This window comes from Pteronotus mesoamericanus, unplaced genomic scaffold, assembly GCF_021234165.1.
Source record: "Pteronotus mesoamericanus isolate MK-2021 breed Mesoamerican mustached bat unplaced genomic scaffold, CSHL_Meso_final contig_657, whole genome shotgun sequence".
Lineage (NCBI taxonomy): Eukaryota > Metazoa > Chordata > Mammalia > Chiroptera > Mormoopidae > Pteronotus > Pteronotus mesoamericanus.
In genome coordinates, this window is record NW_026555229.1 from 5321811 (window position 1) to 5335456 (window position 13646).

The 13646-nt window shown below is 56.9% G+C and overlaps 1 protein-coding gene across 4 annotated transcripts; it reads right to left on the reverse strand.

Annotated features, from left to right (window-relative positions):
• Nucleotides 1-7600: 7600 nt before the first annotated feature.
• On the reverse strand, nt 7601-13219 carry FGF8 (fibroblast growth factor 8). 4 transcript variants are annotated; one of them, XM_054581729.1, is made up of 6 exons: nt 13188-13219; nt 13058-13094; nt 12433-12519; nt 12029-12176; nt 8761-8867; nt 7601-7891 (listed from the first exon to the last, which is right to left on the reverse strand). In XM_054581729.1, the coding sequence occupies exons 1-6, from the start codon at nt 13217-13219 to the stop codon at nt 7601-7603; spliced, it is 702 nt and encodes a 233-aa protein (XP_054437704.1). The 4 variants fall into 4 exon arrangements, with proteins under 4 accessions (XP_054437704.1, XP_054437703.1, XP_054437706.1 ...); XM_054581728.1 differs by having other exon boundaries at nt 12029-12209; XM_054581731.1 differs by lacking the exon at nt 12433-12519.
• Nucleotides 13220-13646: the final 427 nt, after the last annotated feature.

The window sequence follows — 13646 nt, forward strand, 5'->3', positions numbered from 1 at the left end:
GTTGCTAGCACCTCTTCTTAGGAAGCCCCTCTACTCCTCTGCCCAGGTCCTCCCACCCTCCACCCCACCAGGGAGGATCGGGCCTGGCTTAATGGACGTGGCTGGAACTTGAGCCCCATTGGAGAAGTCAGCCCAAACCCTCAGAAGCCTAAGACCCAGCTTCCTACTGACCCAGCCTCTGCTATCGGAACAGAGATCAGGCAGCCCCTACATGGTGTGTTACCCACAATGAATGTTTTATAAGCCTGCTCTTCATTACTGCGGGCTGCGGGCTCCAGGAGCCGCATTGGGGGGGCGGGGGGAGCGGGGCGGTGGTACAAAACCACTCACAGCGACATTAGGCAGGGAGATGAGGCAGAAGTGTGTTAAATGGCCAGGGGGCTGTTGTGATGGGACAGGGGGATTTGTCTGCGAAGAAAGAGTTAGCAGGAGTTGGTGATGTTTGTCCAACTGAAATGACTAAATGTTGGCCGCTGGAAATAGGGAGCAGTCCAAAAAGGTGGAGGTTTTGAACCTGGGTCTGGGAGCTGTGGGCCTGTGGGCAGACAGAGGACAGCTGGAATTCGGTGTTGGTCCTGGCTACTGCCATCCTTGAAATTCACTGGCTGGTCCTCCAGGCAGTTGGCTTGGGCCCAGTGCCCTGGCTCCTCAAGGGCTTGCCATTCGGCCACTCCCAGGCACTTTCTGATCCTCTGGGCTCAAGGTAGCGGGAGGCTTCAAACCACACGGAGAACCTGCCCAGGCTTGGACTTGCCGCCTCAAAGCTGTGTCCAGTCCTGGGCCCTTGTTCTGAGCACCTCCAGCCAGGCCTCAAGCTACAGCCCATCTGATCCTTCATGGTTAGGGGCCTTATCCCCAGCGCCAAAGCTAGGGACCTCATTTGGCACAGGATTGTGCCCCTCCTCCCCCCATGCCCTTCCCTGCTCTGCCAGTACCATCCACAGCCAAGGAAGGAAGGGAAAGGAAATGCCGCTCCTCCAACCTATCCAGTGGCCCCAGGTCATTCCACTGCTCCTGAGAGAGAGGCTGGGCCGGGAGGAAACGGCCCCTGGGGATGGGCCCGACCCTTCTCATCGTCCGCCAGCCAGCAGGCAGGGGACCAGGCATGAGGGTCAGCTCTGGGGTCTGCCCAGATGAACAGTTCACTCTTGAGGGTCAGCAAGAGATCCAGGTGGAGAAGGGGGGCAACCAAATGGGCCTTATTGGCACAAACCTCCATAGTAATGTGGGACTTCGGGGTCCCCCCAGAGCTGCTGCCAGCTCCCCGTCTGTCTTGCGACCACTTACTCCTCCTCTTTCCTCTGCTCTCTTGGCTCTTAATTCCCCTTCACTCTTTCCTTTGAAATCCCCTGATTGCTATGGAAACCCAGTGGCAGGGGAGGAAGCAGAATTTTGGGAGGTTCTGAAATGTCCATCCGAACAGGCCCTACTCAGATACTTGTTTGTCTAGGTTTTGGAGACATTCTTGCAGCTTGAGGAAATGGGGGTGAGCCTGGTCAGACAACCTTGGACCTTCTTTTAGTAAAACTGTGCATGTCTAGATGGGCTCAGAGGGTAATCCGTCCCAAGACTATCCTCAAGTCTTCCTGACCTTCCAGCATTTCCTAAATGCTGGAAGCCTGCACCCAAGTCCCAGGTACATGGAGGGCCCCCAAACCACCTCCTCCACTCAACAACTTCTGAGTCTACTCACATTTCATTAGTTGGTGGCTTCAGCCAATGTTTACCGCACACCCACGACATACCAGGCACTGTTGTAGACACCAGATAACCCTCAGTGAGCGAGTCCAAGTCCCCGCTCTCTTAGGAGGGATACAGAGACCAAAAGCAAGTATATAAATAAATAACAAGATAAAATCAGATAGTGTGATAAGTATAATAAACATTTGTGACAACATAGGCCTCTAGGGGTGTTATGCTATGTGAAATAAGTTAGACAGAGGAAGACAGATATTGTATGATCTCACTTATTTCAGAACCTAAAAAAAATTAAAATAAACGAATAAATAAGGTGAAACAGACCCACCGATCTAGAGAACAAGCTGAGGGTTGACAAAGGGGAAGCGATGGGGGAGCATAGAAATCTTTTTTAAGTTTTTAATTAAATAAGAGAGTGATGAAGCCACTATCCCAGGAACAAAAAGAAAAACACTGACCAACTTTCCTCTAATGGTCTGTGCAATCGTGTGATTCATGTTGTTAATATATATATACAGTATATAAAAGGAAACGAAGAAGGGAATGACAGCAGAAGTCTACACAGTGTGCGGTCAGCCACCCGTCTAGACGAAGAGCCCTCCAAGCAGAGGGAACAAGTGCAAAGGCCTGAGGCAGATGCCAGCCTGGCTTTTTTAGCTGAAAGGCAATGCAGCCGGAGTGCAGCGGCTGCCGGGGAGAGTGGTTAAGCGGTAAGTTTATATGGGCAAATGGGACCACACAGGCCATGAAAAGGAGAATTCAGTTCTAGAAGACACAGCCCTTCAACCCCTCTAGATGTGGTGATAACACGATCAGATTTATGTTTTAAAAATTGTGGCTAGTGAGCCAGAAAGGATTGTAGGGGGATAAGAGAGGGACCAGGGAGGGCAGTTAGGGGGCTGTTGCCACGGTTCAGACAAGAGCCGAGGACGGCTTGGGGCGGGGCGATGGCAGCTGACGGTAGGAGATTGGAGGCGCGGGATGTGAGGTATGTTCTGCAGATAAAGGCAGCAGGATGAGAGGCGGCAGGAGGCTGAGAGAAGAGTCAAGGAGCCTCCCGTGTTAAGCCAACTCTGTTGTGGGCTGCCTCCTCTCGGCCCTGGGGTCGGTGGAAGTAGGAGGAAAGGAGGCAGTTAAGGGCAGTGAAACTTTTCCCTAACCCCAGGAATTGTCCTTTTTCCTACATCATCAGGACACTACATTCTCCTGGTTTCCCAACCACCTATCTCATGGGCCACACTTCCTCAACCTTCTTTCCTGGTCCCCCCTCACCCTGACCTCTGAATGCTTAGAGAACACCAAGGCGCAGGCCTGGAGCTCCTCTGTTCTCCAGCGCTGCTCACTCCCTAGGGAATCCATTCCATCTCTTGGCTTTAAAAATCGCCTGTGTGCTGAACACTCCCAAATTTCTATCTTCCCGCTAGACCTCTGCCCTGAATTCCACACTCATGCACAACTGCCTACTCAACATCTCCCCTTGAATATCAGACCTAACATGTCCATACCTAAACTCCTCCTCTTCCCCCTCAGAATCTGCCCCTCCTGGAATCTTCTTCATCTCGCTAAATGACCCCTCCATCCTTTCAGCTGCTCAGGCTGGAAACCTTGGCAACCCTTCCACGCCTTCTCTCGCAGCCCATACCCAAACCCATCAACAAACCCTGTCACTTCTACCACCAAGAAAAAAAAAAACAAAGTCCAAAATTCAATCTCTCCTGCCACCTCTAATCCACTATTATCTCTCACCTAGATTAGTACATTAGTACAAGAATTTCATAATTGGCCTCCCTTTCTGTCTATTCTCAACACAACAGCCAAAGCAAACTTGGTAAAACTTGATTCAGATCATGTCACTCTACTGATCAAAACCCCCAATGGTCTGTCTGCTGTCTCATTCAGGGTCAAAACGAAAGTCTTTTCAATGGCCCTACATGATCTGCCCTCCAGCTCCACCCCTTTTCTCTCTCTGGCCTCACCTCAGCCTCTATCATTCTCTGCACCCCTGGCCACACTTCCTACCACACACACTCTCTCTCTCTCTCTCATAACCTCCCTTCGCTGGGCTCCAGCCACGCCAGCCTCCTTCCTCTTCCCCAAATGCAGCAAGCCTTTGCACTGGCTGTTCCCTCTACCTGAAGGCTTCTCCGGGATATATGAATGCCTTCCCTCGGTCACCTGTCCGCTCCAACATTGTTTTCAGTGAGGCCTTCTTTGAGTAAAAGACGCGAAGATCATTTCTTCGCTGGCCTTGAAATGATAGCCTATTTAAAATGGCTGCTACCCTACTCCACCTTGCACATTCATTCCCTTCTCTGCATTTCTCTCCATAGTGGTTGTCAGTGTCTGCTGTGCTACACACTGTTTGCTCTGCATCCCCCACCACAACCACTGGGATATGCGGTCCACAATGACAGGACTTTGGTCTCGTATGTCCTGCTTTGTCCCCTTACCCGGAAAAGAGTCTGGCACATGGTAGGCACTCAATAAATAGTGAATGAGTGAATGGAATTAGGGAAAGACCTACAGTCCTCAAGCAGCAGCTTGGGCCTGGGTATTAAGACCTGATTTCTCGTGCTTGCTTTGGCCCTGGCTATGTGACTTCTGGACCTCATGTTGTCTGCCTGTAGACAGCGGAGACAGTGGCCCTTTGCGGCTGCAGCATTCTAGAATGACGCTTAGCCAGAGCCCACCTGCTGCCATTCGGCTGAGGGTAGAAGGCAGGGATGGACAAGACTTGGTGGAGTAAGAGGAGAGAACTCTCACTCCTTCTTCCTAGTCGAGGCTTGGATGGAGTCTTCGCTGGCCTTGAAATGAGAGGCAGGTTCCGGCTTGGACTTGGAGCCTTGGTGAGGGAGGAATGGGTGACGGGTCCAGACCTACGTGCTGAGTGGGGACAAATAGAGGCCTGGCCACCAGGACAGGGCTTCCCCTCAGGAATCTGTACCTGTGAGGGCCCGTGGGAAGTGCTGCTCTAAGAAAAGGGGGAAAAGGGGAGGCGGGAGACCAGGGCAGGTGAGAACGGACAGGGAGGACTGGAGAGGGCCTCCGCGGGGGTCCTCTGGGCCCCGCCCTGGTCTTCCACAGAGCTCTGGGGGGTCAAGCCTTCGTGCAGACCTCACGTGGACCCCAAGGTCCTCGCAGCCGGCACCCACTCCAAGACAGTGGCAGGCCTTTTGGCGAGGAAAGCAAGCCTGGCGCTCCTCCCTTTTCTGTGCCTTGCCACAGCCCCCTGCTTGTTTTCCCCAGAATAAATGGGCTGAGCATATTGGGCCGGCAATAACCCCTTGAAATCAGTTGTTATCACAGTTAACAACCAGTTTGGCTTCAGTTCAGGCTGTTAACTATCAAACCACTAAGTGCCGGTAATGATTGATTCTTGGCCAGTTGCAGCTTGAGTGGGCTGTAAAACCCCATTAGCGAGGGCTCTGTGGAGGGAGCAACCCAAAGATAAACAAGGTGGTGGGTGCTCTAGCCCGGCCTAGCCCCACTGCTTTGGCCTCTGCCCCCGTGGCACCACAGCCCGGGGTCCTGCTAGGATTCAACCCCTTCCCAAAGCCTCAGGCAGCCCCATGGACCAGCCGTTAACTGTCCTGTCCAGCTCTGCTTCCCTCCACCCCCATCCGTCATCTCCCTCCCCTCTGCAGGCAGGTCCAGCTCTGTGGACCACGGCCCACCTCTTCTCCCTCATCACCACCACGGCACAGTTCCACCCCGCCTCTCCGGAGTGCTCAGGCATCACACGCCTGGGGGCTTCAGCGGTAGCTTGGGCCTGGCCAGTCACCGGCCTTGGCCCGGTTGGCCCCACTTTGTGGCCAGGATCACAGGCAGGGAGAGCCTGACATTCCACCCCACCCCACCCCAGACTCCCTCCTATCCTGTGGCTTCCCCCAGGAATTGCTCTCAAACAAATAAAATGTGGGTAATTACTGGGCTAGGGGCTGGACAGGCGGCCCTGCAGATGAAAGCGTTTCCTGGACGGTCTCTTCATTTGCATGGCATCAGAAGCTGCTCAGAAGGTGTGACTTTTCCCACAGTGAGACCCCAGCTCCTTGCACAATAAAGCCAGGCTGCTCACCCAGAATTAATTAAAGGGGGAGGGGAGGGGATGGAGCAGAGGAGGAGGCACTAAGAGCTGGGGGAGCTGGAAGAGAGATGTCTAGAGCCCCCCTCCCCAAGTCCCCAGTGTCTATGAACCAGGAGAAACCTACTCTACCCAGAGCCCCTTGCCCTCACAGTAGACTGGAGGAGGTGACGTAGACAAACCCCAGTGTGTCCCCAGTCTCTCTCCTCCAAGGCTCCCCACTGAGCCCTGAAATTCCTGACCCACCTGGATGGCCTGCGTCTGGGACTTGCAGCTGCAACTCTGAGACCCATGCGGGTAGAAAGCCTTGGGGTGCTCCCCTCCCAAAGGAGGTGCTGAAGAACAGAGGCCCAGAGGGAAGAAGTTTCTGGATTGGCCAAGGGCACCCTCCAAGGAGGCAGCAGACGCAGCCAGCATGAGAGGCCTCAGCTATAAAGACTGGGCCAGCTCTGCCCTCAGGGGACCCGCTGCCCCTGGCTTTGGGTTCTCCACCATCCCACACCATGGCATGTTATGGTGCCAGTGTCACTGGGCCGCATCTAAACACATACCCCTCCACACACCATGGACCAGTCCTCTTGCCAGAACCATGGCCTGCTCTACCAGCCTCCGTTCTGCTCTTGGCCTGAGAGCTTCCCCTCCCATCGTACTCCCAGTTCCTCTCCGTCCGGGCCCCCTCTCTCCAAAGGCTGCGGCCTCTCCCTAAACCAGTCCTCTGGGTTCTTTCGCAGCACCCGAGCTCAGCACCTTCTGCTCATCGCTCTCTAACCAGGTCTCCCAAAGCCAACACTTGTCCCCACATCACAATTGTCAACACCAGGCTTGGAGGTCCCCCCTCTGACATACCCCCACCTTGGACCCTGGCAGCTGCCCTTTTTCATTTTCTGGAGCTTGACACTCAGAAAGAATGAGCCTCAGCATCTCCTATCTGTCTCCCACACAGACCTAGGCACACAGCAAGGCAGTTTTTAGACTCATTGAATCCATGATCGCAGCTCCGGTAGAGTGGCCATTTCTGGCTCAGAGGCAGCCTGGGGAAGTGTTAGCAATAACTCCTGTTAAAAGCTAGGGTGTCCATGACTCCCAGGACCAGCTAAGGGCCTCTTCTTGCTCCTTCCCCTAATTCTGTCCTCCTAGGAAAACCCTCCAGTGACAATGATGGGGACAGGGACAGGCATGGGTCCTTAGGCTAACGGGAGGCCATCGTCAGCGCTGGGGCCTGATCTGCTGCATCTCCCGGCTCCGCCACCAGCTGGGGCAGGGCAGGGGCAGGGAAGCTGACCCAGAAGGACTCACCCTCCAGCACACATTTTTAATACGCAAGTTAAATAAATATTTTAGTCATTTAATAGCAACTAATACACAACCTCCCCCCACTGACACCCACCCTTAGAACACCTGACCTAAGTCCCAACCCTTTCCTCCCTGCCCCCACCTCGGGGTGCAGTGGAGTTTCCAGCTGCCTGACCAGCTTGCTCTGCAGGTACTGGGGGCTCAAAAGCACCTCTGCTGGACTAGAAACAGACTCCTGCCCCCAGGGGGCCCCCCAATCCCCAGCCTTGGCCACTAACTGGCCTTCCTGAGAGTTAAGAAGACACCACAGCCAAGTGGAATACAAAAATAGAGCCTCTCTTTTGTTTAAAAAAAAAAAAAAAAACCCAACAGCAAACAATTATCAACAACTAGAACCCGGGGCTCCCCCAGCTCCTCCCCAGCCTTCAGTAGAGCAGACCTCGTCTTGCTTGAGTTTCTCTGTCTGTGCTCGCTCCCCTGAGATGGAAATCTCTGCACCGGGAGCCGCGGGAGGGGCTGGGCGGGCGCCTATCGGGGCTCCGGGGCCCAAGTCCTCTGGCTGCCGCGCAAGCTGCGCGTGAAGGGCGGGTAGTTGAGGAACTCGAAGCGCAGGCTCTGCTCCGTGGTGTGGTGGCCGCGGGGCAGCCGCTTCATGAAGTGGACCTCGCGCTGGTGCTGTCGCGTCTTGGAGCCCTTGCGGGGCCGGCCCTTGCGGGTGAAGGCCATGTACCACCCCTCGTACTTGGCGTTCTGCAGGGCCGTGTAGTTGTTCTCCAGCACAATCTCCGTGAAGACACAATCCTTGCCTTTGCCGTTGCTCTGCAGGTAGGGGGGCCAGACACAGCGTTACTGGGCTCTCTCCGGAGCACCCCCCCCATCAGAGGCAGAGGGCAGGCGGCCCCAGACAGCAGGTGGGCACCCCAGCAGATGGCAGGGTGGGCAGGAGCTGCAGCCCCACCCCCTGCCTGGGCACCCGCTCTCTAATCCCTCACAACCCGCAGCCCACCCGGCAACTTCCTGTTCTCCCGGGCAGCAGTGACACATGGCTACCTACCGAAAGGGCTGGGCCCCGACACAGAGAGGCAGCGGAGAGGGGGCCCAGACCCTGCCTGCCCTGGCCTCCTGCCCACCAGTCTGGCCTGAGCCGCTAGCACCCGTTCCCCCACCTGCCCCCCTCAGCCCCTCAGGATTCCAACTCCAGGGCCCCTGAGCAGCCACCCTCTGGGGGAGGGGAGGCCTCCGAGGAGGCGCTGAGCCCCAAGCCCCAGAAGCCCAGCAAGCGGGGAGCTCGAGGCTGGAGAGGAGCCGTGACTAATGGGGCCATTTCAGAGCTCGGCCGAGGGGCTGGGCCTGCGGCTTACTGAACATTCCAAATGCTGGTACCATGTAATTGGACATAATAGCAAAGCAATTTGGCGATTTGTTAAAAAGATATATGGAATTTACCAACCTTCCCCCCCAAGCCTCTTCCCTAGCCTTCCTTCTTCCTCCTTTGCCTTTATAGCTTTTCATCTCTCAAGCAATTTCATTCTCCCTCACCTCTCCCCCTGCCCCCCACAATCATTAAGTAACCCCATGGTGGCCCTGTGTCTCTCTGCCTACCTTGTGGCTATCTTGGAGGAGCTTGGCCAGCCCAGGCCGCTCCCCAAGCCCCAGCCCCCACCCCACCCCCTCTTCTGGGGCCTCACCTTGGCAATCAGCTTCCCCTTCTTGTTCATGCAGATGTAGAGGCCTGTCTCAGCTCCTCGGACTCGAACCCGGCTCCCAAAGGTGTCTGTCTCCACAATGAGCTTTGCTGTCCAGAACAGAGGAGGGAGGTTACTAGAAGCTCCCTCACCCCCACAGTCCCATGTCCTCACCCCAGCTGGCTCGCGGACTTGTCACATCCTACCAGCAACTGCTCCAAGGCCCAGGTACCCAAGAGGTGGGCTTCAGCCCCCTAGGTAAGGCCAAGTCCCCTTTCCGGGCCTCGGGCCCCTCACCTGGGCTTACAGAGGGGGATGGGCAAGGTCATGGTATACCAACTGGGTCCAGCAGAGGAGTCTTGGGGCTTTCAAACTGAAAATACCCTCTTTTAAAACTAGACAGTAATGACTTCTATGTCAAGGTTTCCTGACTAGAGTTCTCCTGCTACTCCAAAGACCTCTGAGGATCCTTCCAACTCAAAATATTATCTGCACATGCCTCACAGATCACTTTATACATCCGGGTACAGTGGTGACCGCCAGCCCTGAGGCGAAGCGTAAAAGCATCCTCTCCTGTTTCTGGTAGCTCGAGTTCTAACTCGCTGCCTTGGCCCCCTCTCCTTCCCCACTGCTGTTCTGCTGAGAAGTCAATAGGGAAGGGACAGTTCTCCCTAACACAGCCCCCAGCCAGCTGCTTCCCCAGAACTCAGAAACTGGCGGGAGGGTCCTGCCTCTTTCCCTGGCTTCCCAATCACTGAAGTCCCCAGTGCCAGCGTCCAGAAGTCAACAACTCAGTGGTCTTTCCAACCTCCATTGCAGCGAGGCTTCTCACCCCAGTGACCCAGCCCTTTCTGTGGGTGTAGAGGGAAAAATCAGGCATGCTCACACCTCAGTCTGGGGAGAAAACATGGAGCTGAATTCTGTGCCTTCTTCCCCCTCCTCCTTTCCCTCAGACAGCAAACTTGCCACAGAAGCCAATTCCTGTCCACTCTCTGTGTAACTCCTCCCTTTGAGGCTGTCCCCAAAAAGGCAGTGAGGGCTGACTTAGCCCTTTGGGATGGGACAGAAGGAGCTGGGTCTCCTACCCTCCCAACTGCAGCGCCCAGCCTCTCCCCTCCTTGAGAAAGCACTTCCGGGACTCCCAGAGCTGCCTCCCAGCCCACACGGACAAGGTGGCACCTTCTCTGTCTCTGAAACTACTGGGAAGATGGGCACCAAGGTCAGCAAGACAGTCCTCAATGCCCAGCCTGTGGCTGCCCACCCCCTTTACATAAGCACAGAGCTGGGACCCAGCGGCCAAGTCCTCAGTCTGGCTCCAAGTCAGCCGAGGGGAAATGCAGCTGTCACCTCTCCCCACCCACCTCCTCTTGGACCCAGCCAGTCTGCTCATCCCTCTCCCGGCCTGCCTTCCCGAGCAAAAAGCGGCTCTGGAAGGACACTGATGGGAGAAGGGCGAGAGGATCCCACTCGGAGGATTCTGGCCAAACCGGGGCAGCGAGGGATGGAGTAGGCCTCTCTGTCACCTCCTGGGGCCCATAAGAAAGCAGCTAGGAAAGCAGCTCTCTGCTGTTCTTTTCCAGACTCTTCCCGTCCTGGCTGCACACCCTAGGTCTCTGCTCTTGGGCCCTCCAGCTTCCACCCCTGCCGGGCAGGCAGGGGCCGTCCAGGAGCTGGGAAGCCTCCTGGATTTGTAACGAGAGAAGCGGGCATCAGACCTCTGATGTCTGAGGACAAGTTCTTCCATGGCCACCTTAGCCTCTTCTTCCCTCCCCAAAAGCCAAAGATGCTGGGCCAGTTGCTCTGATGGAGTAAACCCAGAAGGAGCCAGGCAGGCATTCGTTCCCATTCCTAGGAAGCTGAGAAGGGCAGCTAGCAGCCAGTTTGGAGGGACAAAGGGAAGGTAGGCTGGCCCTGCCAGCCCAGCAGGGGAGCTCGGCCACTGGGCAGGCCGCCTCCACCCCCACCCCCAAGGAGCCCCCACTCTCCCTCCTGGATGTTTCTGGGGAGCTGGGGCTGCAGTGTACAGCGGCTTCCCCGACCGGGCTTTTGGAAAGCTTAACATTTTCAAACCTATTCTTCCACCCAGTGACAGATTTATCCCAGGAAAATTATGTCTCCTTCTCCAGCTTTGAAGGGAAGTCAGCTACGTCGACGCAGAAAAAATGCAGCGAGACATACTCGATCCCCCAAACTGGCTCGAGAAGAGGAGAAAGTATTCAGGAAATGTTTAAAAAGGTGAAAGTAAGAAGAGTTTTAATCGCTCTGCCAGACGCGGGGGTCTCTCCAGAGATTCATAGAGAACAATCTTGAACCTCTTTTTTAACATTTACAGACTTGCAACTCTTTTCAAACTCCACATCTGAAAAAAAAAGGCTCGTTCTTTTTCTGTTTTATATCATTCTTCATTTTTCTTCTTAGCTCTTAAAATGCCTCACCTTTTTATTACATTTTAATAGAGTCTTCCCCTCTGCTTTCATGCTTGTTTAACTTGGTCATTATTTAAAGGTTTTTAAACTCACAATAATCGCTCTCTAAAAACAACACCAGCCGCCCAGAGGGCTTGCTTTTCTCCGGGTACATCAGGACTCTGGAAATTGGCCTTGTTTCAAGGCAGGAATATTGAATGTTTTAGAAATCAATCAGTCCTCAGCCTCTCCACCCGGCAGTAGCTCCCTGTACTCACCACCCCACCGGGAGCCGGGAGCCCGGCTCTGACCCACCGCCTGGGTTCCTGGGTAAGTGGAGCAGGCAGGGCCCCTTCCCAAGCCTAGTCCCCATGTGTAATTGACCCTTCTGATCAAAGCATTTAAAGGTTCACAGTACCCCCCCTCCAAGCTGGGAGAGTTGGGGGGACTTCTCTCCCTTCTCTTTCCCACTCTCCTTTTGTGGGCCCTGGCGACATATCCTCTTTCAAGAGCTTCCCTTAAACCTGGGCCCCCTCCCCCTGAACCCTCTGCCTCCACCTGCAGCTGGGGAGGGGTGTATGAAAGGGGGAGGTGTAGAGGGAAATTCCTGGATTCATTCATCTGCTGGGCAAGGAAGGGGCACCTGTGGGCCAAGTGCTCCCCAAGGTCCCTTCCCAAGCCCTCTTTTCTCCAGCTGACCCCCAAAACACTTTTTTGCCTTAACCCCTTGCCTTCTGAGCTGGGGAGCTTGCAGACCCCTGGCCCACACAGTTGCAGCTGGTGGGTCCAGTCACAGCAGGCCGGCCGGGGGAAGGGGGCACGTTCCACAAGCTACCCTAACCCTGCCGCAGTGCAGCTCGCCTTACCGAAGGGGTCCCCATCTTCTGCCATGGCGTTGATGCGCTTGTTGGCCAGGACCTGCACGTGCTTCCCGCTGGTGCGGCTGTAGAGCTGGTAGGTCCGGATGAGGCGGCGGCTGAGCTGATCCGTCACCAGGCTCTGCTCCCTCACATGCTGTGTAAAATTAGGTGAGGACTGAACAGTTACCTTTAGGAAATTGAAAAATACACAACACGCCATTATAATGCTACTCTGCCCAGGGGCCCCGGTGGCCCCCATTGCCCTGTACCCCACCTCCACTGCCCCAGGCAGCCGGCAGGGGCGGGGTCCCCCCAACATGCCAGCTTAGGCTACCACCCCCACCCAGGAGAGCCGGGCATATCCAGCCTAGCATGGATGAGCCGGGGGATGGGGAAGGATCTGGACCCACCTGTTGGGAAACACCCTGGGACTCGCGGCCAGCTCGGAACAGGGAAGCCAGCTCCCTGCCCAGCGCAGGCCCCCCGCCCGGGCCTTCCTAGAAGAGCAGGGCGCTTTTAAGTAGGGAGGCAGCGCTGCCTGACCCCTGACATTTATAAAGACAAATTTACGGAGCAAATGTTGAGAGCGCAGAGGGCCTAGGCACCTGATCTTTCCGCCAGACCCGCCACAAGCCTCCCCCGAGAGCCGCGGAGAGGGTCCCCGAGCCAGCCACCCGGACTTCTGACAAGAATTCTCCCTGGCCCCGACCGGCCCCCTTCCTCGGCGGCCAGGTGTGGCTGCCCGTGGAGCTCCCCCAACCTGGCTAGAACGCGTGGGAGGCAACGCTGGACCTAGAGACCTTGGGTTCTAGCCTCGGCACGCACTGGCTGTGTGACCTGGTGCTGAGCGCTACCTCTCTGTTCCTTAGCTACCGACCCGGGATAATTCGGGGCTGGCTTTCTAAGGTTCGTTCCAGCCATGCCGCGCTGGCCGCAGCGGCGGTCCTGGTGCCCCGGCCCGACTTGGCCAGCCGGCGTTCCCCGCCGGCCCCGGCCCCCGGCCCCCGGCCCCCGCCTCCGCGCAGTGCGCCTTACCTGGGCTTGGAGGCAGAGAACCAGCAAGTGCAACAGCCTGTGGGAGACAAAAGCGGGCGGGAGAGAGAGGGGCGCAGGGTGAGCGAGGGGCGCGGCGCGCGGCCGGCGGGGACGGGGCGGCGGTACTCACAGGCAGCTCAGCGCCGAGCGGGTGCTGCCCATGGCGCGCGGCCCGGGGAGCGCGGGGAGCCCCGGCGGGATCACGCCGGCCCGCGGGCACACGAGCTGAGACCGGAGGCGAGCGAGGACTGCTCGAGGGCGGGAGCCCAGCAGCGATGCCGACGCGGCTCCGCAGGTCCCGTGGAAGGTCGAGTTGGCCGCGCCGAGTCGCTCTGCGCCGCTACCGGAGCCGGTGGCCGCTGGCTACTCAGGAGCCGGAGCGGGCGGAGGGTAACGGGCCGGCAGGGTGGGTGGGTAGGTGGGAAGGGGAGGGGGAGGGATGGGGGCGGGGGGCGCCGCACCGGGCGCGAGGGGGGAGTGCGGGGCGGGCGGCCGGAGCCCGCAGCCCCGGCTAGGAGCTGGGGCCGGGACGCAGCCCCGGGCGGGGGCGGGGCGGCCGGGGCGGGGCGGCCGGCGGGTCTGGGATTGG

What these genes read in the sequence shown, in the direction of transcription:
- FGF8 (XM_054581728.1), bottom strand. Translation starts at nt 13,219, where the DNA reads ATGGGCAGCACCCGCTCGGCGCTGAGCTGCCT. An exon ending in CCCAGGGTGTTTCCCAACAG is followed by an intron (nt 12,210 to 12,432) that starts GTGGGTCCAGAT and finishes AATTTCCTAAAG; the next exon opens with GTAACTGTTCAGTCCTCACC. An exon ending in AGAAGATGGGGACCCCTTCG is followed by an intron (nt 8,868 to 12,028) that starts GTAAGGCGAGCT and finishes TGTTCTGGACAG; the next exon opens with CAAAGCTCATTGTGGAGACA.